This window comes from Corapipo altera, unplaced genomic scaffold, assembly GCF_003945725.1.
Source record: "Corapipo altera isolate COAL_440 unplaced genomic scaffold, ASM394572v1 327, whole genome shotgun sequence".
In the NCBI taxonomy this organism is placed as follows: Eukaryota; Metazoa; Chordata; class Aves; order Passeriformes; family Pipridae; genus Corapipo; species Corapipo altera.
The window spans coordinates 978932-1004327 of NW_020885004.1; the positions used below are offsets into that span (position 1 = coordinate 978932).

The following is a 25396-nucleotide window of genomic DNA, read 5'->3' on the forward strand; positions in this document are numbered from 1 at the left end:
GAAATGCTCAAATTGATTGGGCTCTTCAGGACCTTCATGCATCTCACCGACCTTGTACTCTGTTTTGAATGTCAGAGCTTGTATAACTCATTCCTGATGTCTGGAATCTTCTCAAAGATGTGGCAGGACCTGTGAAGATCTAGAGCTTCTTTCTGAATTCAGTCTTCACTCTTGGGACTCTGCCCTTAGCCCTTTTGGAAATATGTGCAAGCTGTCTTACCTACAGAGTGACAGACCTTCTGCAGTGAAATACACCATGAACCTGAACAAAGGCTTAATCTCTTCCCTGGGATATCTTTCAGCTGGCCTTTCCTTCAGAATGCAGTCTAGAATGTGATAGACTTTATTCAAATATGAGAGCTTTTAAAAACTTTTTACTTTAAAGCTTTTCACTCCGTAGGCATATAAAGGAGATATAAAAATCTCTGCTTTTTTCACTCGTCCCTTCACCTTTATAGAAATGCAGTGGGTATTGTTCAATTATTCATCCTTTTGGAGCCCAAATTTAATTTTTTGCATGTATTTTGTTTATTATATCCTGTTACTGGTGAACATCAAGTTCTGAAGTTGTTGTACACCTTGACTTACCTTCTGTTGATGTTTGTCAGTCTTTTCAATGTATTAATCAATCATCTTTCTGTTTTGTTATGTTTGAATTATGTGTAAAAAGTGGAGCATGGAACATTTAAGAAGAATTTTACATAATGGCATACAAAGTGACTTTTCCATATATGTTTGACGAGCATAGTAGTAGTTCTGTGCAGCAATACTAAGTAATGAAGAATTTCTACTGAGTACAGCATGACTGAATTTGAAGGGGCTGTCTTAATTCGGGCATTTCATAAGTTGTGACTGCTTACGTTGTTCTGTGTGCAATACATAATTTATAGATTTCCATTAAGCCTGCTATGACTAATGTAATATTCTGACTGCAGAATCTGTGCAGCTTCTATTAACTGTTTAAGATGTACTGGTTTTGTTTTGTTTGAGCAGTAGGTTCCTTTGTGACTAACATTTCCAGTGTGCATTTTTAATGATTTAATTAAACAAGGTAAAGCATGCTGAATTTCTCTTGGGATTGAGAGACCCTGTTTGCATCTTTTATACCTTGTTTTGAAAAGAAGAAAGTGTTTCCTCCAATAGATAGCTTAATGCAGGCTGCAGTTTTCCCTGACAGGTTTGAGTTGATAGGAGTATTGACTGCCACTGAAAAAAAGAGGACCCGGTAGTGCCAAAGATTTTCATTCCTTGAGCCAGATAAGGAAATACACCTGGCTAAAATTAGAAAAAAATCCTGTTACATACATTCAGCAGGGTGCTTCCTCAAATTGCTTGGAAGTGACTGTGGTACCCTTGGTAAAAACCCTTAGTTTTGCTGAAAATAGACACAGCTTAATGCTTCTGCCTACGTTTTCAACAGTTCAGTTTATTACCCAGAGCAGCACCCTAGATTAACAACTTACTTGTAATAAATTTAATACCACTTTATTTTGAAGCCTTCTATTCTCTTCTTGTTGCTGTAAGATGATATGTATTTTGGCCAGATGATATACTGGAAACTGTTGCACTAAACAAATTCAGTAACCTTTATATGGGAGAGAGTCTCATGACTGAGAGTGCTGTTTTGGTAGCTGACAGAAAAGATCAAGCTGCTGCTTTGACAGTTAATTTTTATTGCTTTTCTTCCCTGTGCATTAAGCAGTCAAGGCACCATAGCCTGCCAGTAGCTGTTTAATATTAGATATGCTCATAAAAATTTTAATTATCACCTTTGAATGAAGCTTAATCTACAGTTGTCAGAAAATATGAAACACATGGCACTAGGACATAAATTATATCCCTCCTGACAATGTTTCCTTTCAAATATGGAAAACTGAGTTCTGCACATTTAGTCAAGGACAGTAGAATATTCTTTCTCCATCAAAACAAAACAAAAAGGAGTTAAAATGCAGGCTTGGTGAGGTTGACAGTCTTTTCTATGGCAACTAAAACCTGCAAACTAAATCAGGGGTTTGTGTATAAATGAGATATTTTGTACAACAAAAATGCAACAGTCAAAATGGAATAAGTATTTTTTAATGTACTGTCTTGGTACAGAAACCCATGTAATTGGTCTTGAGTGATATGGGTTATAGAGAACCTGTACTTGTTTACTTTATGAAAAAACAGCTTTGTAGATGTAGTATATTTGCCTCTTTGCATAATTTGTGTTTTATGAATTGGTAGTTAAAGTGGTTCTTTGAGTTTCTCTTGGCTGATGTTACAGTAGTACTTCTCTTAAAGGCTCACAAAGACTAAACTTTCTTATCTCTGCCTGTCACACAACAGCTATTATTAGGGTTCGGGTTTTTTAGTGTGTTACTGGTGACCTCTGCAGGGAGGTTTCTGCAGGAGGGTAGGGCAGGCGAGTGTCTTGATCCTGCCTTCATTTCTTCTTACCATTTCTGATGGTGAAATGAAGGCCAGTAAGTGCCTGGACTGCTTTTCCTGTTGTACTCTTGCTCTCAAAAATCTTGTAGGCAGAAATCTCATAATTTCATCATTAAGACACTTGTGTGCCCCAGTACCCTGTGTTTGCTTCAGTTTGGATTTAAACTCTGTAGGTTTAGATACTGCCCAACCTGCATCATCACTGTCCTTACCATCTGTGGCAACAGGGACTACCTGCTTAGTTTTTTTTGGGGGGCGCTGTCTTCGCCTTAGATCTGAAATTAAGAGGAACGTGGCTGAAAAGCTCAAACAGCCAGCTATCTCCAGTCATCTCGCATCCAGAAAAGACTATTACTGCCAAGAGTGAAGAAAGTAATTTCACCAGTTATCAATCTGAGCAGGTAGACTACCTGTGATTCAGACAGCAAGAAAGAAGATGCTATTGAATTCAGCATGGTGTGTACAACCAGGACCATTTGTGTTGGTGTCATGGTTTGAGATAGCCCCAAAATCCAATTCCCTAGCTCCATCCCCCCTCCCACATCTCAACTTATGTGAGATGGGTTTTTCCAGACAAAACACAACCAGACTCAGAATGGGGGAAAGGGAATATATTACAATTACTGTACAAATAAATACTATAACACATTATACACACAATCACAACTATCTCTACCATGACATATGTATTTACAATGGATCAGATCTCTTCTCCCCTCCAAATAAAAGTCCAGGAGGGAAAGAAGGACAGATCCTTTCCAGTCTCTCAGGGCAGCAGCTTCTTTTAAGGCAGCTGGTTCTCCTCATCTCATGCATGCAGCAGTAACTGGATTGTTGTAGCTGGATCTCTGTTCAATACACACAAGGGGGTCTCCAACCCCCTTGGCCCGTCGTCTCCAAAACGAGGGTCTTTTCTCTTCCGTGGACTGCGTAGCAGGGACAAGCTCGCGTCACCACGTCATACCACGAAGCTCAGGGGTCTTCGTGGCAGTCCCTTTCCTCAGGGGATTCAAATTCCCTTTTGCAGAGCTCTGTGCTCTGTCTCAAGGCTGCTAGCTTAGCAGCAGCAGCGAGGGGGGCCAAGGTCAACCCCCCCGCATTCCTTCTCCGTCCCGGTCCAGCTTCCCAGGACGCCTTTGAGCTTCTCAGCTCCTCTCTGCAAGTGCTGTAGCACTCCAAGGCTCTTTCAAGTAAGAGTCCATCATCTTCCTCCTTCCAGGAGGTCTCAAGGAGTTTGGGGGGTTTGGTACAGTTCCTACCCCCAGAACTCTGAAGTTCTGCTGCGGGCTCTCTCTTCTGCTGCTTCCTCCGGTTCAGTTCTTATCTGTCCTGGCTCTTATCCAGAGTCTCTGGACACTGCCACCGCTTCTGCTCTGTCTCTGTAGCCCCCAGCTGGGGCTGGGGGGGGGCCAGAGGCCCTGAGGGGCTCCAGTCCCCTTTCCTTGTGGTTGTTACATCAACATGGCTACTTCTTCTTCCTACCAAACTACAACTCTTCTCTTCCGGTGCTTGTGATATGTTTACATTTCTGCAGGAGCGTTAATTGGGCAGAACTTCAAAACTTCCAGGGGTCTCCACCCCTGGGGGTTACCACTTTTTCAGCCTCTGGGGGAAAACAAGGTTCAAACCACTACAGTTGGTCAACCTACTAAGACCAGCAAGTTGCTGTCAGCAGGGTGGGCTTATCTCAGAAGACAAAACATTCATGTCTTTATCATTTTGGACAACTTATCAGAGGCGGGTGGGAGTAGAAGGCATTTCTGAGTCTGTGCTATGGCCTGTCCTTGCTTACTCGATTGGGTTTCCTTTGCACTGCAAAATCATCTCAGATAACTTTATACTCCTAAATGGCTCCATGAAAAAAAGGAAAAGAATGTGCTTCGCTTTCCACTGTCCTCAGAACATAGCGTAGCACTGACAGACGGCAGTTCACTGTTTAACAAAACGGTGACTTTATCTAATGCTGCTTACTGGGTCTCACTGAAGATGCCATCTGGTCTGTCTGAGATCAGTTCATTTTTCAGCTGATGGTTAGTATAATGTAAGATGCTACATCAGTATCAGTTATGCTTTGACTGATCTGATAATGAAACCACAAGCACTCAGATTTTCTGACAGATGCCAATTATAAGTGTACTGGGGACTGCTTGACTGTATTTACTGAAGCCATTATTTAAGGAACCTTGGTCTGTCTCAGCTTGTTTTATGCAGATAAACACTTTAGATTTCAAAGCTGCTGTGTAGTCAGTTTTCTGGATAGCACTACAGCCAAGCCCTGCTGGATCAAGTTGGGTCTTCTCCTTGCCCACCTGATTTGAAGCCATTCAGCTCTGCAGTGCATGTCACTAGAATGAGATGCTACTGATAGCCTTTTTTCATCTAGGAGTTTGCCAGCTAATCAGTAATTAGGCCTGGATGTTCCTTGCTTGGGTCCTTGTCCAGGCTTATATTCTTTCTATGTATATTCCCTATAATAGACATGCTTTACCAGATGGACAAATACAAACTACTAAGTGTTGTTCCAGGTAATCTCAGAATCCAAGGCTGTTCCCAGAGGGTTTCTTTATGCAGTAAAGCAGTGGATTCGCTTTCTACCACTGTTCCTAGACAGGGGAAATTTCCGAGATCAAGAAATTAAGCTACAGTCATCTTGATAGATGCAAAAGACAGTTGGGGCTGGATGAGCAGTACAGATGCCCTTTCATGCTGCCTGGGTCTGAGCTTTCTGCCTCAGCTAGGTATGAAACCTACCTGCTAGAACACCACAGAGCACCATGGGCAGGGATCATTTGACACACCAGAGGGCCTTGCTACAGGAAGCAGAGCACACTTTTCTTGAAAATGGAAATGATTTCAATATATTCAGATCAGAAATTCTTGAACCCTATCCAGACCTTAATATTTGAACATCTCTTCTACCCACTGCACTTCAAACAAGCTGAGAATTTTTGGTGAGGATTTTAATAAAGGTAGCACTCAAGATGATGTTGTTTGATGTTTCTGATACTTTTTGACATTTTTCTCTGAAAATTCTCATCTGCTCATTCATTTAAACTGAGTAGTTTTCAAGGGCAGAACCTGCATCCATTAATGGAGCAAGTTGTATACTTCTGCTGTAATTTATTCTTGGGCAACCTCAGTTTGCTATCTAAGGCATTATGCTTGCTTACCTGTGTTTTTTTTTGAGTAATGGAAGATAAATGGGAGCTACTAAATATGAATTAATTGTGTAAAAACTTCTTTATTATTATATTATTTATACTGCAAGTGTAAGTACTACTTAGCTTCTCCTTATTTACCATTGAAGCTTCATATTTTAGTGGCTCATCATGTAATTCTTTAATAACCTTTCCTCAAAGATATACAGAGCAGTCTGGAAAGTGCTTCTGCTTGTTGACCACCAGTTTGGTGTTCCCCTTCTGTGAAGTATGAAGGCTTGCTCCATCCAGCCCCAGGCAATGTTTTCCATTCCCCTCTGACCTAATGATATATAAGTCATTAATAGAGGAATAATCCACTGACTTTAGTCAAATGTTGCCTTAAACTTGTGTGATTCACCTAATGCTGAGTTTGTATTGAGCTAATGTAGTTCTTGCTTCTCAGCTGCTTGCAGTAGATTTCTGTAGGTATAACATACATGAACAGCTTTTATTTATCCTTGGAGTAACTGCTTCTTAAGCAAGTCAGTGTGTGACTCTTAAACCTGTCCATTGTTCTGCATTAATGTGCTGCCATGGTTTGCATTCTGATGGAGTGAAAGATGAATACAGCTTCTTTCTCAGGAGGCACCAGGGTGTACACAGAGCCTCGGGCAACAGTGCCATTAAAAGGCAGTATTTTCATATGTTTGCATAGAAAAGGTCACAGGGTCAGCATTCAGAACTGTGGTTATTGCATTATGTGCAACTGTTCTGTCTTTAATTATCAATATCAAAAAGTTACTGAACTGTCTAATGTTAATTCATTTTATGCTAAAGAGTTAAGAGTAGTGAATGTCTTGGTAAACACTTGAAATTTTCCTGTTTTGGAAGATAAACTATATTGCCTTCAAGGAATAGCAAAAATAGAGCTATATAAGTATATAGCAAAAAAAAGATTATTCATGGTAAATTTTTAGGGAGGTTGTTCCATTGGAAAGAGCTGGAACACTGGCTTGAATTTGCTGTGTTGTGCATAAACTTGGTTTCTCCATGTAAGTAGGGCCATTGTGCTTCTAAATAGTGTAATCTTTGCATACCAGTGGTCACTGTTTACTAGTTCAGTCTATGTTCTTAATAACCTAGTCGGTGCATAGTGGAAAAAATTGAACCCAAAATTTTGATTAGTGACATTCTGACATGGCTTTGCAATTCTTGTTTGGGTCTTTTTGAGACTGGATTAAAAATTTTGCACCTAACAATTGTAATCTTGTATGCAACTGCCTAGCTGCTAGATGTTAATTCCCAGGGATAGCACTCTGCAAAAGTGTAAGAGACACTGATGACATTTTCTGTTATGAAGTACCATGAAGATTTCCATTTATTTCCTGTGCAGTGTATTGAGTATAATGACTAGATGGAAACAGTAAAACAGTCTGTAATGGTTCTGTTCTCTCAACTGATTCATGAAAATATGCTTAATAATGTTTATTAGAAAGTTTCTCAGGAAAAATATGCTTCCATTTGATAAACTAGGTATATGTTGACTAATGCTTCATAGTAGGAGTATAAGTCTACAGTAATAACTACTAAGGACTAATATTGGCTGGTTATCTTCTTTTGTTGTCTTATATGTGTTTTTTTAAATTACAACTTCAATTGTTTTGCTTACAGGTGGCAGTGTGCTGTATTTGTTTCTTCGTCATCCTTCCACTGAACCTGGTTGGTACGATTCTTGGCCGAAATCTGTCAGGACAACCTAATTTTCCATGTCGTGTCAATGCAGTGCCTCGTCCCATACCAGAGAAGAAATGGTAAAGATGAGCATGAATGTTAACTAGAATTAATCACTTCTGTACATTTAAAATAACTTCTAAAAATAACTTCTTCAGTTTTTCTGAAATAACTTTTTATTTAAATTGAGCTGTGTCTAAGAGAACAGCTCAACTGGTGTTTCCTTAATGTGATTTTTCTTCTGAGTTAAAACACCATGGTTAATAGTTGTAGCAGACTTTACACTCCTGGATCACCGAATCACATTTTGCCTGAAATGTTTTTTAGTCCCTGTATAAAGGGGATGGAGCCAATGCAGTTCTTGTCTAGGTATCTTGAAACTAAAACCTCTCCTCTTTAGTTAATGCCTCTTAGAGGTTTAGGATTGAGTGTGCCTTGGAGGCAGAACTGTTCTGATTAATGGGCTCTGTGTATAAGCTGAGACATATTTGCAGGGTGATGGTGGGAGAAACTTGCAATCCTGTTCCCAATTCTGCACTTTTTTTGATGGCACAGAGCCTAAAATATTACAGGTATACGGTTTGAATTGTGAAGAAACCTTCACTATTTTTGAAGTGAATGTAAAGGGTTGCCTAGTCTCAAAAAGTACACTTAAGTTTTTGGAAAATTATGAATGCAGTCACTTTTTCCTATTAATTTCATTCTGAAGCAGAAGCAGCAAGCTATGGAAATTAAAATATCCTCCAAGGATTTTTTAAATAGATTTTTCTTGCTTTCTCTGTTCAGAGGAATGGAACAGACGAAGTGAAGGGGGCACTGAAACATGTACACCTGTGATGTCCAGGAAGTGCAGCACACTAAGTCTCTTTTTAGTGGTGACTTGTGCAGCTCAGATGCTAGGAAGTGATTTATATTGTGACCTGTATCTTGGGAATCTGATGGATTTTTCTGGATCAGCATGACAGATAAAAAGAAATAAGATACTTTTCTTGAAGATGATGAAATAGCACACCATCAACTTAGACAACTCTCCCTGTAAATAATAAAAGAAGCTGCAAATTAAATCACTGGTTAGTAGTCAGATTCAGCATCATTGCAAGTACTACACAGAGGTCACCTTTAGTAGGTGACAGTATCATCTACAGGTAGCTGAGCATTCATTTTTAACCATATGTTCATGACTCAGTATAGCATTAAAAATAAACACTGGTTCTTAATTATATAACGATTATCCTGCAAAATTTTCTTTGTACTGTTTGCTGTGTTTGTAGCCATCAACAGCACTGAGTTTTCACTGCCTTAGTTCAAGGCTAGTGGATGTCATGAGGCTTGATTGGTTAGTCCTCTTTTGGGAAAGAGAGATTCTTTTTGTGGCTTTAAGGCTGGTTAGATGGTTAACCTTATTGCCTGGAGGTGATAGGTATGAGTGTTATGTTATGTTCCTGAGAATAACTCCTTCTTTTATCCCTACCCATGACATTTTTGAGGGAATCTTCATTCTAATATGCTGATATGAGACAGAAATGTTCTTCATGCCTTTTAAATAATGCCCTGTGCTATATTAATTGTCTGATCTTAATATGCTTATAAATGAAAAATTAAAATTGTCCCTAACCTAATCTTAATATCTTTCAGGTTCATGGAACCAGCTGTTATTGTTTGCCTGGGTGGAATCCTCCCTTTTGGATCAATTTTTATTGAAATGTGAGTATGCCAGCTATTTTGACAGCTTAATTAAAAATTATAATATTTTAAGTTTAATTACAATATAATCTGCATATTTTGTTTACTTTCTACAGGTATTTCATTTTTACTTCATTCTGGGCTTACAAGATCTACTACGTTTATGGCTTTATGATGTTGGTTCTGGTTATCCTCTGCATTGTGACAGTTTGTGTGACTATCGTTTGTACGTATTTCCTGCTAAACGCAGAGGATTACAGGTGGTAAGTATTGCAAAATTTACACAGCGAACCAGACTGTGAGAGTTTTGTAGAAAAGTGATGTTTCTTCAGTCTAGATGGGTCTTTTCCAAGTGCTTTGTACATCTTCTTGGGAAGCCTTTTGGCTAGGTGCATGATGGACATGTGTGTTTACTTCTAGGCAATGGACGAGCTTTCTTTCTGCGGCATCAACTGCGATTTATGTTTACATGTACTCCTTTTACTACTACTTTTTCAAGACAAAGTAAGTGGTAGTTTTCTTGGTTGAATATCAGATTACTGTAGTGCCAAGTAAGTTTATTGACAAAAAACCTGAGGAAAATACCTAGCATAAATTCCTGTCTTTCTTTTTCAGGATGTATGGCTTGTTTCAGACATCATTTTACTTTGGTTATATGGCAGTATTTAGCACAGCTTTGGGAATAATGTGTGGTAAGTTTCAGATATTTTGACATTTTTTTAACAGAATTTTTCAGACTGTCATATTTCTGAATTTAGCTTATGGTTTTGGTGGTGGAATGTGTGTGTCTGCAAGGTCTGCTCAAAAAAGCTTAGAATCTTTAAGAAGAATCTGAAGAGTTCTCTGCTTATACTTTGTTCCTACCTAATATAAAAGATTTTTGTGGATTGTATCTTCTGGCAGAAAGATAATTTATGCACTGTGCGGAGAATTTCACCCTCAATGGAAGCTTGAAAGACTCAATATTTGAGAAGAAATTCTGCAAAATAAATTCCAAATTAAGTTGAGTCCATGCTAGCATTTTGCTTCGCAGTTTTTACTGTTGCCCCAAGACAAGGAGCTGGGACATCCATTGAGGCATAAATGTTAGCACAATACTGATGGCAGTACTGTCTGTATCTTGTGGCATGTATATGAGGGTGACCAGAGCAGAAAGGGCTGAAACTTCAGTTCAACATTTGACAAATAAGTATTGAAATATTCACAGGTGAGGAGAGTGCAGAGTGCTCCTGTGTGCAGCTGGATTTCATTGCTTTTTTAAGATACTGTTTTGACTTATGTTTAGAGAAAAACGTAGTTCAGGGCATGGAGGTCATCTGATAAAGTCAAATCAACTTGTTCACCTGTTAACTTTATTTTTATCCTCTTATTTATAACTTTCAGAAAGTGCTTCTTTGTTCTTTTGCACTTTTCTATGATGTTATTTGCTTTTTATGTTTGATCTTTATTTAATGTTTCTTAGCAGTGAATGAATAGTCCTGTAACTAATGGGAGGATTTCTTTTAGTTTATATGAGACACATGATGTCTTACAGGAACTTAATTCTGTAAAGTATAGATTTCTTGATACCTCAAGAGGGTGGGTAATATCACAATGCTTTATAAAAAGAGGAGGGAATTAATCTCTTAACTGTTGAGTACCTGTTCCCCTTTTCCCTCATACAGTCTAATCTTGCTTCATCAGGTTCTTGGCACATTACAAGACTTCCCTGCTGTTTTGGTAGTCTTGCAGCCATTTTTTTTCTTTAATAGGCTTATACTTTTCAGCTCTAATCTTTTCTTTTTAAAGTGCTCAGGCTGGTATTGATTAAAATGTGTATGATGCAGAAGCCAAGCTTGCCCACCAGTTTCTGTAATTAAAATGTTTTTTAAAACATGGAAAAGGAAGATTGTCAAATGCTTTCTACTCATGGTAGGGCACTATTTGATGGAATATTAGAGTAAAATCCAAATTTATTCAAAACCAGAAAATACTTTAGCACACTAAACTTTATTTCCATAGCACTATTGAGATTTCTTTTTGTCCTTTTAAGTGTGTTGGAAGAGAAGCTGTGAGATTCCTTTTTACTGAGAACTCCCATTTTCAGCATGTGGAGTGAAGAAAAAAAATCCCCTGTCAAAAAGCATTTGTCTAGGGAACTTGCAGCCATTGAGGTCTAACAAAGACATTTGTGTTAAGGAATTGTGCAGTGTGCGTGCTCCTGACTGTCCGTGTCCTGTGAAAAGTGTGTGGAGCTGTTGTGTGGGGGCTCACGCGAATGGGCGTGTTCGCTGTCACACGGTTGGGTATGAGACCAACTCGTTAGGGCCCAAAGCAGCAGCAGGGGAACTCTCTGTAGGCATGTTATCATCCAACTCTGGTTTTAATGCCCTTGACAATGCCTAGTGAACTCAAACCCCACATGTAGTGGGATGCTTTGATCCACAAAGTTGGCTGCTCTCTGCAGAGCATCTCAGTTCTGGGGCTGGACAGTAGGGAGCCCATGAGAACTTCCAAACCTTTTGAGCTCCTCATGTTTCCCTTTCCTCTTAGTGACAGAAAAGAATAAAACTTATTCCCCAACTTAGTGGATGGCTTAGGAGCTACATAGTATAGAAAGGCCTCTTGCAATACCACACTTCAGCATCCAAATAAATACTGTAAGTATGCCTGAAGGGCTTTTAAAAAAAATTCTGTGCTTACAAAGTCACAACTGTAGTAAGTGTTAATTGGTTTGAAATAATAGATGGGAAATAATCTTTTTTTGTTTTGTAGTTGCTCTTCCTAAATATACGGATATTTTTCTTTATTTAAAAGCTTGTTCTGCTGAAATATGATTGCAGTCTATTTCCACTAAACCTATATAGGCCATAACCAAGTTATAAATATCATCTGGTAAGGTGTTTAATACATAAATAAAATATTTCTCTTTACTGTGTTTTTTTATTCAGATGAGCCAGCTGCCCTGCATTTGATTCAGGAGGACATTCTTTAGTCCTCATTGCGAGGCTTTCCACCTCCCTGCCCCATGTTTTATTCAATGCCTGTGAAGTAGCCTTGAGGCTTAACCCCTGCCTTGGGTATTGGCAACTAGTGGCCTTCATGGATAAGGCTCCTGTGATTCAGAATAGGTTATGATTTGTTTGTGGGGATGAGAGCTTTTGGTCTCATGTGACTGCTACTCTCTACTCATCCCCCTCACTTCCATCTCGTGCATTCTCTAGATCCCAAGTGAAACACAATTAATGCTTTGCTCTCTCAAGTCTCTGTGATACCTGGCATCACATCACTAGAGGAACTCTCAAAGAACAAATTCTGGAATGTATCTGAGTTTAGCAACTGAAATGGGCCTTGGGTCTACTGACAATGTTTGCTTTAACAGGAAAAACATCGTGAGTGTTAAAACAAGAGTCCCGTGCCATTATGTTCTCTGTTTACTGCATAAGACAGATTAATTTCTTGACAAGCTGCAGAAGAATCTGCATGTTCCTCTGTATGATTCCAAGCTCACATCACCTCTCTTCACAGCCTGCATTTGGGTCTGTCCAAATGCTGTAGTGGTCTCTCCTTGAAAGGGCAGCCTTGCAACCAACATCCCAATCTTGTGTATGCTGTATTTGTTTTAATTGAACCCTACTTTGCCCAAATTAGTAATGCAGATCTCTTGTTTGCTGGCCACCTGAATGGTTGCCATGATATTTATACAACTTGAAATGCTATGCAGTACAGAAGCTGACTCCACAGGGTCTTTACCATTCCAAAAACATGGAAATGATGCATCAGGTCTGCCTTGTGCAGATTTCCTGATTAGGTCTGAATTTTGGGCTTTTGGGGGTCTAAAAATCAAAATCATCTGACTTCATAAATTAACACATCATCCCCAGGATTTAAAGAACTCTTCCAAGATCTGAATAACTCCTTAGACAGGCAATGCCAGCTGCAGGTCTCTATGGCCGTAATTTATAAAAGCAGAAAACACCCTTTATATTTGTACTGAAAAATGAAAGTTTAGCAGAAAACTTCTAGCTTTGGTTAGACTTTTGTATTTAACATGTCTTCTGCAATTCTGATGCATCCTAGTTCACTGCAAATGTTTCATGCTTTGCTCTGTATTGCTTCAAGGAAGGAAAAATATCTTTTCTCTGTTCTTTACCAAGCATCCAAGCATTTAATGTTAGGTGTTCTCTTTAGTCAGTTAGAGATCCTGACTTCTCCATCCTTCCCATATTTTGACTGTGCTGGCAGTCTGACAGCAGTAGTCTAATTCTTGCTTGATTTTCAACTTCATTTCAAACATAATAGTTAGCCAAACTGACTTACTCTCGTTTTGGTTGGAAGAGATGAAGACATTCCCTGTGGATATTATAAGACCACAGTATTTACTGAGCCTGGCAAACCTGGGGTTCTGGGTTTGACCAGGTAAGTTGCTGAATCTCTTTCTGAGAAGAGGTCTTGGTCCAGTGCATATCTTTCATTTTTCTGGATGTCCTTTGTACTGCAGTATTTTGGGTTTAGCATAAACTGTTGCCCCTATCAAAAACCCAGTGACCTGTTCTTTTATTACTGCTGTGACAATGCATACTCTGCTCATGACTCTTACTAATTTGAAAACCACAGGTTGCAATTTCCTTTAACTACTAACTGCTACTTGTTTAATCTCTTTGTACAGACCTCCTTGGAGTGTAAGACTCCTGGGATGGGGATCTATTATTATTTGTGCCTTGTGGGAGGGAAAAAGCCATCTGCCAATAAAACACTCATCCAGAAGGCATGTAACTTATAATAAAAACCTGCCCTCCCATCCACCTTCCCTGCAGAGTGGGTGATTGTATGTTTTTTACCCTCTGTTCAGAAAAAATGGACCCGGTTATTGGCAGCAGTAGGGGGGCTGCTATATTTATCGAGGCCAAGTGAGCATGGCCTCTTGGTAAGATGGCTTAATGGATTTAGATTGCTAGACTAGGGAAGTTCTTGCTAGACGTTCAGGGGGAGCATGGATAATTGGAGTTTGAGAACAAGTGCTGCAGGTAGATAATTTTCTGTGTGCAGAGTGCATGCTTTATGTGACTTTCTCTGTTTAAGTGTGTGTGGTTTATATTGCTGTTTTACTTTGAACAGCTCTCTAACATATTCACCGTTTTTGGTTTATTTTGCAGGAGCTATTGGTTACATGGGAACAAGTGCCTTTGTTCGTAAAATCTACACTAATGTGAAAATTGACTAAGGAAATAAGAAAATTGAACTATGGATCAGTTCCTCTTTTCCTGGGGATGAACTTGCACAGCAAAAAGCGCGAGAAGAGATTTGGGTTTTAACACTGGGCACTATATGGGTCTCCATTTTGTGGATGGCTTAAAGTAACATCTATTCCATTGATCCTAGGTTCTTACTGACTGCTTTCTCCAACTGTTCACAGCAAATGCTTGGATTATATGCAGTAGGCATTACTACAGTACGTGGCTAATCTTCCCTGCCCGCCCCCCCAAAAAAAAAACCAACATCAAAAAAACAAAAAACCTAGCTCATTAAAGATGAATAGACTAGCTCTCTTCAGTGAAGAGGACAAACAGTTTATTTAAAGCATTTGTTCCATTCAATAAAAAGAGGGAAACTTGGCTGCTAAAACTACTTGATTAGTAGTCTTCCTGGTACTTAACATTTCTAAATTATGTAAAAATACCGTTCCAGAAAGATTACTCTTCTGATTTTTACTGCCATTGACCGGATAGAAGGTATGTTTTATATTTTGACTCCAGGTGCTTTTTGGTTTATTTGTGATATCAACTACCCTACATTCATTTGTTTAAAAAAAAAAATTAAAAATATATAAAAAATCCATATGCATGTAATATATCAGCTGTTGTTCTAGTTGGACCAACTTCCCTTTATTTATCTTTAAAGTAATATCCAGCTACATCTTAAATCCATCCAAAGAAAATACAGTCTGAAGACGGAGTGTGATCTCTGCAATGCAATTTACTGTACAGTTAGAAAGCAAATGTTAAAGGAAGAGGATTGTTTGTTTTTTAATGAACACTCTAAGGTCTAGATTAAAACAAAACCAACATTTTAACTGAATGTCTAAAGTGATTCTCCTTTTTTCCAAGTTAGTCTTACATTTTTTTTGGGTTTGGGTTGAATGAAGATTTTCCTTTAGACATCATACAAGGGGTAATAAGTGTATATAACATTAAATAATGTAACTTAGGTGTAGATCCCAAATGTATTTGGATGTACAGATTTACTACAGAGTACTTTTCTGATGATTCGGTGTAAAAATGTGTGAATTCGGGTGGCTTTTTACATCTTGCCTGCCATTGCATGAAAATTTGGGGGTTCTTCACAATGTGTGTATGTCATGCTTTTCTGTTCTATTTCTTTTCTCAAGCTCTTACAGGAATTAAATTTGTAATTTAGAACATTTTAATTTTTGTTAATCCTATCTGAACACTTGTGTAACATCAAAAGCACAGTTGCTTTAGAGTGTTCAGAAAACTAAAATAAACTTTTCAGACAAAAATGTATTGATTGTGAAAATAGATGAGTTTGCAATTGAAAATGTTTGAAAAGGGATTACTGCTGAATGCCAATTTCTGTATACAGTGTAAGTGTGGTTTTCATCTATCCAACCCCCATGCTTTGAATTCAGAATTTACTTACAACTATATTGTACAGTATAACTCCAAAGTGAATGATCAACCCAAAAAGATTCTTCTTGGCTGTGGAGAAATCTGTTTTGTGATACAGCCAGTGTACTGGGAAAAGTTGGGGTAAGCGTGGACTAAAATAAATGGGCAAATAAAGGTTAAGTCTTTCTAAGATCACTGTTAATTATGCACTGTATTTAGCTAGAAATATCCTGAATGTGTTTGTGCCAGATTTGAGAGCCACTTGGCTTGATTTTTTTAATGGGGTTTTTTTAGGCATCTGCCATGTAGGGATGTTTTGATTAGTGTGGCTGTCTGAAATAGAACACCTGCCATGGAGAAGGCAACTTCTTGAATTTAAAAAATGAGCCAAGTATTTGTATTGACTAGAACTGTATTGTCTCTCTATAAAAAGTACTGATAATGCAGTAGCCACAATGAGAAACATCCGTGTTTTGGCAGCGTTGGGTTGAAGCCTGGGGGAACTCTACAGGTAGGTAATAGTGGGAAGCAGTGCATCCTGCTGTATATCTGAAAAGTGTTTGAGCTTTCAGCTCTGATTTCCCTGGCCAATTTTAACCAGTCTGTCAGAAAATAATTAAGTTTTGCTTCAAGTGAATCACTGGTATCTGTAGGTGAACACTCTGCCATTGAATAAAATAATTTTTTTTTAGTTTTAAAGTACAGGCTGATTTTAAGATGAGCTTATAAACTGGGTCAATAGTTAGTTTTCCTTTGTTCCAAAACATGGAGACTTAAAGCAAAGTGTTGATATTGTACTAGTATTTCTAGTGCATACAGCTGTAGGAAGCCCTCTTTTCATCCATATTCCTCTAAATCTGAAGTGAGAAGCCATTATCTCCACACAGTATATACATTAAGTACTCTGCCAAGTTACAAGTTTTTTTTAAAGGGAATATTTTGATAATGAGTCCGTTTCTCTATTTAGAACACTGCTATGTGATTAGTCTATCAGAAATGTCATTTAATCACTTTTTAATGGCACAGAATGGTGGGCTGCCTACTTGCTTTCTCTGTCCTCTGGCATTATTAGCTTTCACATATCCAGATAGTATTGTATATCTTTTAAAGTGACATTGAGAAGATAGATACTGTACAGGCATTGCTTTCATTTCTGCAAGCAAGTTCCTCCAAGAGAAGTACTATGTTTAAGTAACTGACATTTTTATACATCCACCCGAGCACGTAAGTTGGGGGTTTGCTTTGTTTTTCCCCTTTTGGTTTCTGAAGGAGTGCAAAATGTGACCAGTTTTCAGCAGCTTGTCTTTATGGTTGCTGTTTGGGGGAAGGCTATTTGTCCTCCCCCTCTCCTCCCTCCTATCCCTCCTCCCCCAGAAAACCCCATGGGTGCAGCTTAAACCACCTTGCGTAATAGAATTTGGAAGCTCTCTGCTTAGATGATGTAGTCCTTCCTCTTTTATGGAAGAAATAAAGTTCTTACAGACAACACTCCTCTTACCATGGTTGTTTCTTAGGAGTTTCTGGTTCTTGAATTCAGGCTTTTTGATAACTCTTCAGTTGGCCGATCAGTGCTTCTCTTCCCACTGCTGGTACAGAGGCCAGGGAATTGAGTAAATAGTTGCATAAGCAATAGCCAATCTTGACCAGATGTTTTAGATAAGTACAATTGTAAATCTTTTCAGTTGAGGCAGAGTGCATATAGAAAACACCTCTGGTATTTTGTGTATGAAAATTGGTGAAAGCTGGACTGGAGGTAATGGAGACTGCAAATAAACATTACATTATGCTCTCTCTGATGTCTGAATGTTGTGAAGCAACAGTGTCTATTAATTCCTCTGCAGAATTACATTCGAAATTGTGTACAGGGCACACAGGTTGTTTTCTGTAGGATAGTCTTAGGTGTATTTCTTTAACAAGTTTCAGGATAAAAAACAAACCCCAAACCCTAATACTTTTATGGTACTAAAACAGGGTAAAATTGATAGCACATTCTTATCAGTGTCATTACTGCAGAGCTAACACAAAGGAGAAAGTTACATTTTGCTCTGGCTTCAGCATCACCAACATCTAGCCAAATTTGCCAATGAAGTATATATACACAGCCTCACTGAAGACAGCAAAATTCTGTAATTGTGTGTGCATCAGCAGTTTTTCAACTAGAATGTGTCCAGGAAGCATCAGCTCAAGAAAAGACAAGTCTCCTCTCCAGTCTGTGGACAAGTAAGCTGAATATTTGGAGCTGGAGTAAAGGAGTCCTGTTGTCTTGAATGCATTCTTAACTATGCAGCTTGTGGTTCATTTTAAGTCTGTTGGAACTGTAGATTGAAAAAGAATTCCAGTTTTGGATCCCTTGGATCTTTCCTAGCTAAATGCACTACGGTGGAGCAGCCTTGCAATAGCTGTTGGCACTGCTGCTGTCTAAAACAAGTATCTGTTTACCAGGGTTAGCCATGAAGTCATGAAAGCCCGTTTGTTGGACTTCTGTTGGAATAAAGCCACACTTGGAAGTTTTGAAGCAGTGTGTTTATGGCTTGCATTCTTCAGGAGCATCGTACCCCAGGAGGGAAAAAAAAGGTTTGGTGCAATTTGTTTTCCAAAGGCTCTCAAGGGAACATTTCCATTTTGCTAAGTGGCTTCAGTGAGAAAATTCTCATAACTTGCAGAAGAGACATCTGCATGTGAGTTCTACAAGTAGTTCTTCACAGCTTGTGCTTCTCTCTGGTAGATGCTTTTTCTGTTCAGAGAAGGGACTGTTACAGTATTTAATTGCATTATTAGTTTGGTGCTTCTGAAATTTTTTCTCCAATTTTTGGGTTATGGCTTGAGGGGGGCGGTGTGGAATTGTAACGATGATGAGAGAACCCATGAAGCTGGAAGGCTTTGTGCAGTTCCAGGAAATTGAAGCAGTTCTTGGAGAGAATCACTTTAAAGGGCAGAAACTCAGTTGGGAAAAGGATAAGAAAAAGGCTTTTTTATCTGGTGGACTAAGCTATCTTGAAGACAGACCTGGAGACAAATTTGCTGTCACAGTGTCATTGCCCCCAGTCCTGTGCCAGTTCTTTTATTTTCATCAGTGTACTTGCTAAGGTGCAAGGCTTTTGCAATAAACCGAGGACTCAAGGGTCATGAACAAGGGGGATCTTATTAGCTGCTACCAACGTGTTTGGCTTGTTGATACATTAATTTTCTCACCAGCTCCTAGTAATACAATACAGAACAATATATCAAATCTCTGGAGGTTCTAGCATGCTGAGGCTTCTTTTCTTATGAAAACCAAACCCATTGGAACTTTTCTTACATTCTAGATAGAAGATCTCCTTCAGAATTGGGCTTGGAGCATTCCAAAACATAACTGTACAAGCTCATGCTTATCCTTCAGCTGGCATTATGTGACTACACAGTCCAGAAAATACATGCATTTTTAGAATTGGGAGTTTATGTACAATTACAGATCTGTGATTTTAGGGTTCTCCTTGTATTGTGAGGCATGCCTACCCATATGATGCAGTAGTTACCTAGATAGATTCCAATTCACCAAAGCCCAGACCTAAACCCTATAAACTGGAAATCCTGGATCTGGGAAAAAAAAGTCCAGTCTCTCGCAGTTCTGTCTAACAAGCTGACTGACCTAGAAAACCATGCTACAGTTAGATACCACGTGTATATGTAAATATTTTTTTCCTGAAGACTGTGTGTCACAGGCATTTATTTGGTTTCTGAAATGTTTTGAGATCCGTAGTAACTAACTCCTGAGAAGCTTTCAAACAGGGCAGAGAACATCATGAGAACATTACACAGTACTGAACCTAAGGAAGTTTTTGTGGATGCTCATTCTCATTTCCCAAAGGTTTGTATCAGGAATGTCAGAATGTGGGATATATTAAAGCACTAGGCAAGGCACAGTGCTTTTCTAGTGCTTTCACTAGTGCTACTAGAGATGTAATTCTCCTTTTGATTTAGTTTTATGTCGTTTTTTCATTCTGAATCACTAGTCTTATCATTTGATTGGGCTCAGAAAAGTGGGTTATGTAATTAGCTTAGTGTGAGGCTTTTCTTACTCTGCTACAGAGGAGTAACTGCAAGAATGGGATGGAAATTTTCTCCTCATTTCCTTATAATGTCAGCCCAGAAGTTGGCAGGTGAATAATGAGCATGACCTACTGTTTGTTTTACAAAGAGATGTGACAGTTTTTCAGTCAGGCACCCATTAACCTACAAGAGTTGGAGATCTGTGTAATAAAATGTTGAAGAGATGCCATTAAGTTACTTAAGTTCTGCATTCAAATTCTGCAGAATCATTTCTTGTAATTTGAAATTGTTTAGCTGAAAATTGATTTTTGTTGAGCATAGTTTTCTATTTATTTCACTATCAGAAAGTGATCAAACACCCACCTTTGCCTGAAGCTGAAATTACAACATTTTTTAATTATACGTTTATTGAAATAAATAATGAAAAAGGAAATCACCATTCCTTGTTTTAGTGATCTGAAGAGTGACTTGTAAGATGAGCCTATTTTGAAGTATTGCTTACCCAACGAGAGGAAATACCTGCATGTTCTGTGCCACAGCCAAGTGTGTGGTTTGGATGAAGATGTGACTATAGATAAATCTATGTACAAAAATCCTGTGCAGAAACTGTAACTGGGAAAATTCTCTAAGGCAATTCTTCATAAAGCAACATCTTTTCTGAGAGATTCATTAAATTCTACCCACTTGTGAAACAGCCTAAACACAGGTAGCATATGCTACCAGCCTCTGTAAAGGATGCCTGCCTGTGAACAGGGAAATGCAGCTATCCCATCTTTGTCTCATAGCAGAGGACTGGAGAAATGTTTATACTTTACCGGATTTATTCCTCTACGTAAAGAGAAAAAAATAAGACAGAATTTTTCCTATGGCAAAAAATACTTTGAAAAAAACAGTGGATTCACCTTTTGAAATTTTGAACTGGCAGATGCTTTTCCAAAGATGTTCCCATGCCCTTCTGCTTAACCTTGCTGCAGTGATCACCAAAACCACCAGCTTTGCTCAATGCTTTCCAAGCACAACTGACTCCTGTATGAACCCTGAAAATGGATTTTAAGTGAAGTAATGAAACATCAGTTTGACATGCCTCATTTTGGGAACCAGTGGTCAAGCCAAAATTCATACTTCCAGACAAGACAGATTTCTCTCCCTGCCTCCCACAGCTTGTGCCTGTACAGCTCAAAATTACCCCAGAAGTATCTTGGTTTTTCTCACATAGTTGAAAGATGGCAGTAATGATGGGAAAAATACTCGGTGCTTTTTTATATGTGGGATTACTTAAAATCTTGCCTGCTGCTACTTTGTTGAACAAAAAGGAATTTTCCAGCCATGGCTTACTTATTCCTAGTTTCCTTAAGTGTCGCTGCCTATTTATGACAGGACTATGTTAAATGTATGTTGAGCTTTTTAAGCACAGGTGAATGTGCCTGTGACTGCAGTGAGTTCTCTGTACAGAGGATTTCAGAACGTCTGGAACTCATTTAAGCACATATGTGTCAGCACCTTTAAAGATTCATTTTGGATAGCAAATCATTTACCCTTATGGCTGGTATTTCCTGGGTAACAATGCAATAAACTTGATAAAAAATTACTCACTCCCAACCTATTGCAGGAGAGACTAAAATAGGTGATGGAAAGAAGAGAGAGCAGGGGTTGATATTCATTTTATCACCTGGATTTGTCCATGACAGTGGTCAAGCTGGGAAGAAGGGACGTCCCAAGAGTGGTCAACTCCATGAGTGATAAGGGGAGTCGAGAGCAATAGACTGCTAGATAAATCAGACAGAGAGAAAGGAGATGGGGAAGCGAACAGGCTTCATCAGGGTGGGAAGCCTGTAATGGTACTTACAGAGTAAATGAGCCTTTGACAGAGTGTGCCGAGGCAGAGGGAGCGTGATGGTTCTGCAGTGCCCCGTGGTGCCTGTAGGCAGTGATACACAGCACATTGGGCTACACCTGCAGCAGGAGTTCTTTCCTGCCATAAAAAGAAGTAATGAAAGAAGTTTAAGGAGAAGTGAGGAGTCCTGGAATGCAAAGGGAAGAAGAAAAGAATTCTCTGGGTTCAGAGGGGTGTGCCCCAGCTCCATCTGCCCTTGTATAGGTGATGTAACTAGCTTGATGTGTTTGGTTTTTTGTAAACTTGCCAACAGCTGAGGAATCAGCAGTGGGACAGGCTCCAAGGGGGAGTGGTGCTTCATTCACTTTGTTAGAAGACTTGGTGGACCCCAAGTGTTGGCAAGAGGGAAGAAGCAGGTCTTGTGGAAGATCTAACAAACTTTGTGTGTGTTTTGGCCTTGGGACGTGATGTGTGCAGGGATATTCCATCAGCACTAAGTAGCTCACACATAGCTTTGCTCATTGATGCTATTCAGAAAGAGCTGTGTGCATTCTTGCTCAGCGAGGCTTGAAAGGACAGTGGATTTTGTTTGCATGTGTTGGGCAGGAGAGAATTCTGCAAAGGAAAAGGCTGCCTTTGACAGCAATGGATATGGATTGTTTTCTTTCCAGATAGTTAACTGTTGGTGTCACGAGGTGCACTGCTGTTATGAGACTTCTCCAACTGTTTTACCAGCTCAGATGAAAAAGATCCTTTCACAGGGCTTTCAGTGTTCCTTATTTGCACTGATGTGGCACCTGCAAATCAAGATGACATGAGCCCATCTCCTAAACACAAGATAGCAGTCATTGCACTGTGTACACTGTTTTGGCTACCAGTTGCAAAGTGGTATGGTTGTTACTGAGAGCTATTTCTAGAGGGTTTGAGCAGCTTTCACATTAGAGTCTACTGTAGTAGGGCAACTTTATTGTTTGTGTGTGGATAATAGTGATAGATTCCTCTGAAGTCCCTCACAGACTCGTTCTAATTGCACAATCAAGGATCCACATTTTACTTTGCTCTCTTCCTCCTTCAAAGCTGTAGTATGTCCTCTTCTCTGTCCATCCATGTCTGTAATAGAGCTTCTGTATGCAGAAGAGGTTGGACTCCCCAGCATAGACTGATATCCTGGAAGAAGTTGACAAGCAATTTCCATGCAGACAAAAGGCTGTTTTTAGTGTGTGACAGCCCACCTCTCCACAGTGATGACAGTGATGACACAATGTTGACTACTCTTACAAGGGTTCAAGCTTTTATTTTCCACCTTCCCATACCCTCAGAAAGTAATGTTGCCAAGACCTCTACAGAGAGAAAAGAGTACCTAGCTCATAAAAGCTGGGAGTTCTTCTGAAGCACAGAGAGATGATCAGCTTTTCATTTTAAAATTGGACACTGTCTGACAAAATCATAGAAAGTAGCAACCTAATGCAGAAAAAATAAAAGTTGTTAGTGTGGTAATGAGCAGTATAAAACTTAAGAGATGGATATGGTTACCTTACTAAGTTTATTCTGTGTTTGTCTACATTCCTCTTCAAAAACATACAGTGATGGAAACTCCCTGATTCTTCTGGTAGTCTGGTGTACTGTTTCCCTGTTTTACTGCTAGAAAGCTTGGCCTGACACCTAAATCTTCCTTGGTCCAGCTGATGGTTATTCTTCCTTTACATATTTGAATGAACTGTCTTTTCTCTGTTCCCTGTGCTCAGGTCTTTGAGAGTTGTACCTAAAACCCCTGTCAAATCTTCTGCTAAGGTGGTGCAGCAAGGTGCTTCTTTGCTCATGAGGTGTCAGGTGCTAGACTGATTTCCAAAGTTACCATTCCTTTCATTGTCTCTGTTCAGGACACTTATCAGTGGATGGGTCAGCATTTCAAATCTTCACAAGTGTGAGCCCTTCACTTAGGTCTTCTGTTCAAAGTGCCCGTATTCTTCAGGCTTGATCTCAACAGCTTTATTTGGTGTTACATACCCAATTTGGTGACCATCAGTGAGGAGTGAAGGGCAGGGAGTTTGGAATGAATATCGTCAGGGAAAGCACACAACCAGCCAGGTGTTTGCTCTCCAGCATTAGCAGTAAGTCCTCGTCACAATCTTGACGCATGCACTGAAATACGTTCTTGTTATTCCTGTTTTTGCCTCATTTTGCCAACATTGGTATAGCAAAAGGATGTTTCACTCTTTCAGTGAAAATACAGGACCTTTCCCATGCAGGTTTTCTCTTCCTACCCTTTGAGTGACAACTTCTGGAGTAGCCTGGGACTTTCCCGCATGGGTGACACAGACTTCCCTCCCTGCTGATCCCTTTCCTTCAGGTTTCTCCATTGATCCTCTAGGACCTGCTTGGAAGCACAAAGTGGAGGAAACAGTGTGTCTTCTGCTCAGCTGTTGCCAGAACCACTGATGTTAGAGGTTGAATGCAGGTCTTGGACCAGCTGCTGCATTTGTTTGGACCAGTTGTAAAAAACTTCAGTGTGTTTGATTAGCAGAGCTTTTCATTATGGTTTTTGTGTCAGGGTTTGATGCAGCCTTTTTGGACTTTGTGAAGGTTTAGAGAGGATTTTATTTTCCTGACTTTATCTATTCTGGGAAGACAATATTAAATGAGAGGCAGGAGGAACAGTCAGGAATAGTTTGCAGTAACCTGCTTTGCTACTCAGGAGGTGCCTGAATCATGTTGTGCCTTTTTATGCTCAGTTATCATTCATTGCTGTAGGCTAGAAGAGAAGTGACAAATTTATGGATAGCTGGTGGCAAACTATTATCTGTCTTAGAGAAGGGAGGGTTTGCAGCCCATGCTGTAATGGTAAAATGCTGCTTGAAGATCCTGCTGTGGGAGCTTCCAAGTACTCAGCTGAAGGAGCAGAGTTATGGCACAGGAAGATTATGGGATGCATGTTCACCCCAGCAACCCCCCCACTGAGCTTGTACACTTGTCAACTCTCCTCTGCTCACCAGTATAGCATCTGTACTGTCTCTGCCCAGTGCTACATCTGCTGAGCAGCATGAGAACAGATGATCTACCCATAGCTATTGCTCCAGACTCAGACTGTAACATCTTGTCCGACTAGAGGCTGCCCTATGCAGTGTTGAATTTATATGGAAGCACCTGGCTGGCCTTCTTCAGCTTCTGGTGAGGTGACTGGGCTTGGGGCATCTGCCCTTTCCCTACAGTCACCATGCAAATAGCGGAGACATCCTGCCTGTGTGAACTACCTCCATCACAAGACAGCAGCCTTAAAAGTATGATGCTTTCCAATGTGCTCCCCATGCTCTGCTGTTAGAGATGTCCAAAATATTGTATAGCCTCAGGCAACTGGGGTCCACCAGCTCAGATACCACGGTGTAGATTTGGATGCAACTGGGCATCTCACACACAATCCATCTCCCTGATTTCCCAGGCCTTGCTGCATATGGATCATCCCAAAGCCCCAAATTTACAGTAAAACAGCCCAGGTGCCAGTGAAAACTGCTACAAACAGGTGAGAGGGATTAACACACAGCCTGATGTCTAGTCCCATCTTTCTTAATTTCGCCCGTTCTTTAGTTCGTGGTGGTTTTTTCCCTGTCGTTCCACATCTGCGGTCTAACAACTCCACTTAGACACGGAGGCTTGCGATACTGTTTCTCCCGGCAGCGGCTCAGCTAATTCTCTTTAGCCGCCGCTGAAGCGCCCATTATTTTGAGGGGAAAATAACAACAACAGTAGTCATTAACTCTAGTACCAATATTTTCTAAATTTTTAACTTGTACTGTAACCGGAGCTGTCCCCCCCGAGCGCGGCGGGCGGCAGCGGGTTCCCCGCCCTCAGGGTCCGCAGCGCCCCGGGCCGGGCGGGGCCGCGGGGCCCGCCGGGGGCGGGGCAGAGGCGCGGGCGCGGCCGTGATTGGCCGCCCGCGCTTTGAG

The 25396-nt window shown here is 39.9% G+C and overlaps 1 protein-coding gene across 2 annotated transcripts in view; it reads left to right on the forward strand.

Annotated features, from left to right (window-relative positions):
- The window catches only part of TM9SF3 (transmembrane 9 superfamily member 3), a 46936-nt gene extending 29555 nt beyond the window's left edge, over positions 1 to 17381 (forward strand). For both annotated transcript variants that reach the window (XM_027667259.1, XM_027667261.1), the window contains exons 10-15: positions 7242 to 7381; positions 8937 to 9005; positions 9101 to 9247; positions 9405 to 9488; positions 9600 to 9676; positions 14120 to 17381. In XM_027667259.1, coding sequence (XP_027523060.1) covers positions 7242 to 7381; positions 8937 to 9005; positions 9101 to 9247; positions 9405 to 9488; positions 9600 to 9676; positions 14120 to 14187 — 585 coding nt within the window. In that variant the 3' untranslated portion in view covers positions 14188 to 17381. The remainder of the gene's footprint in view (positions 1 to 7241; positions 7382 to 8936; positions 9006 to 9100; positions 9248 to 9404; positions 9489 to 9599; positions 9677 to 14119) is intronic.
- The last annotated feature ends 8015 nt before the right edge of the window (positions 17382 to 25396 follow it).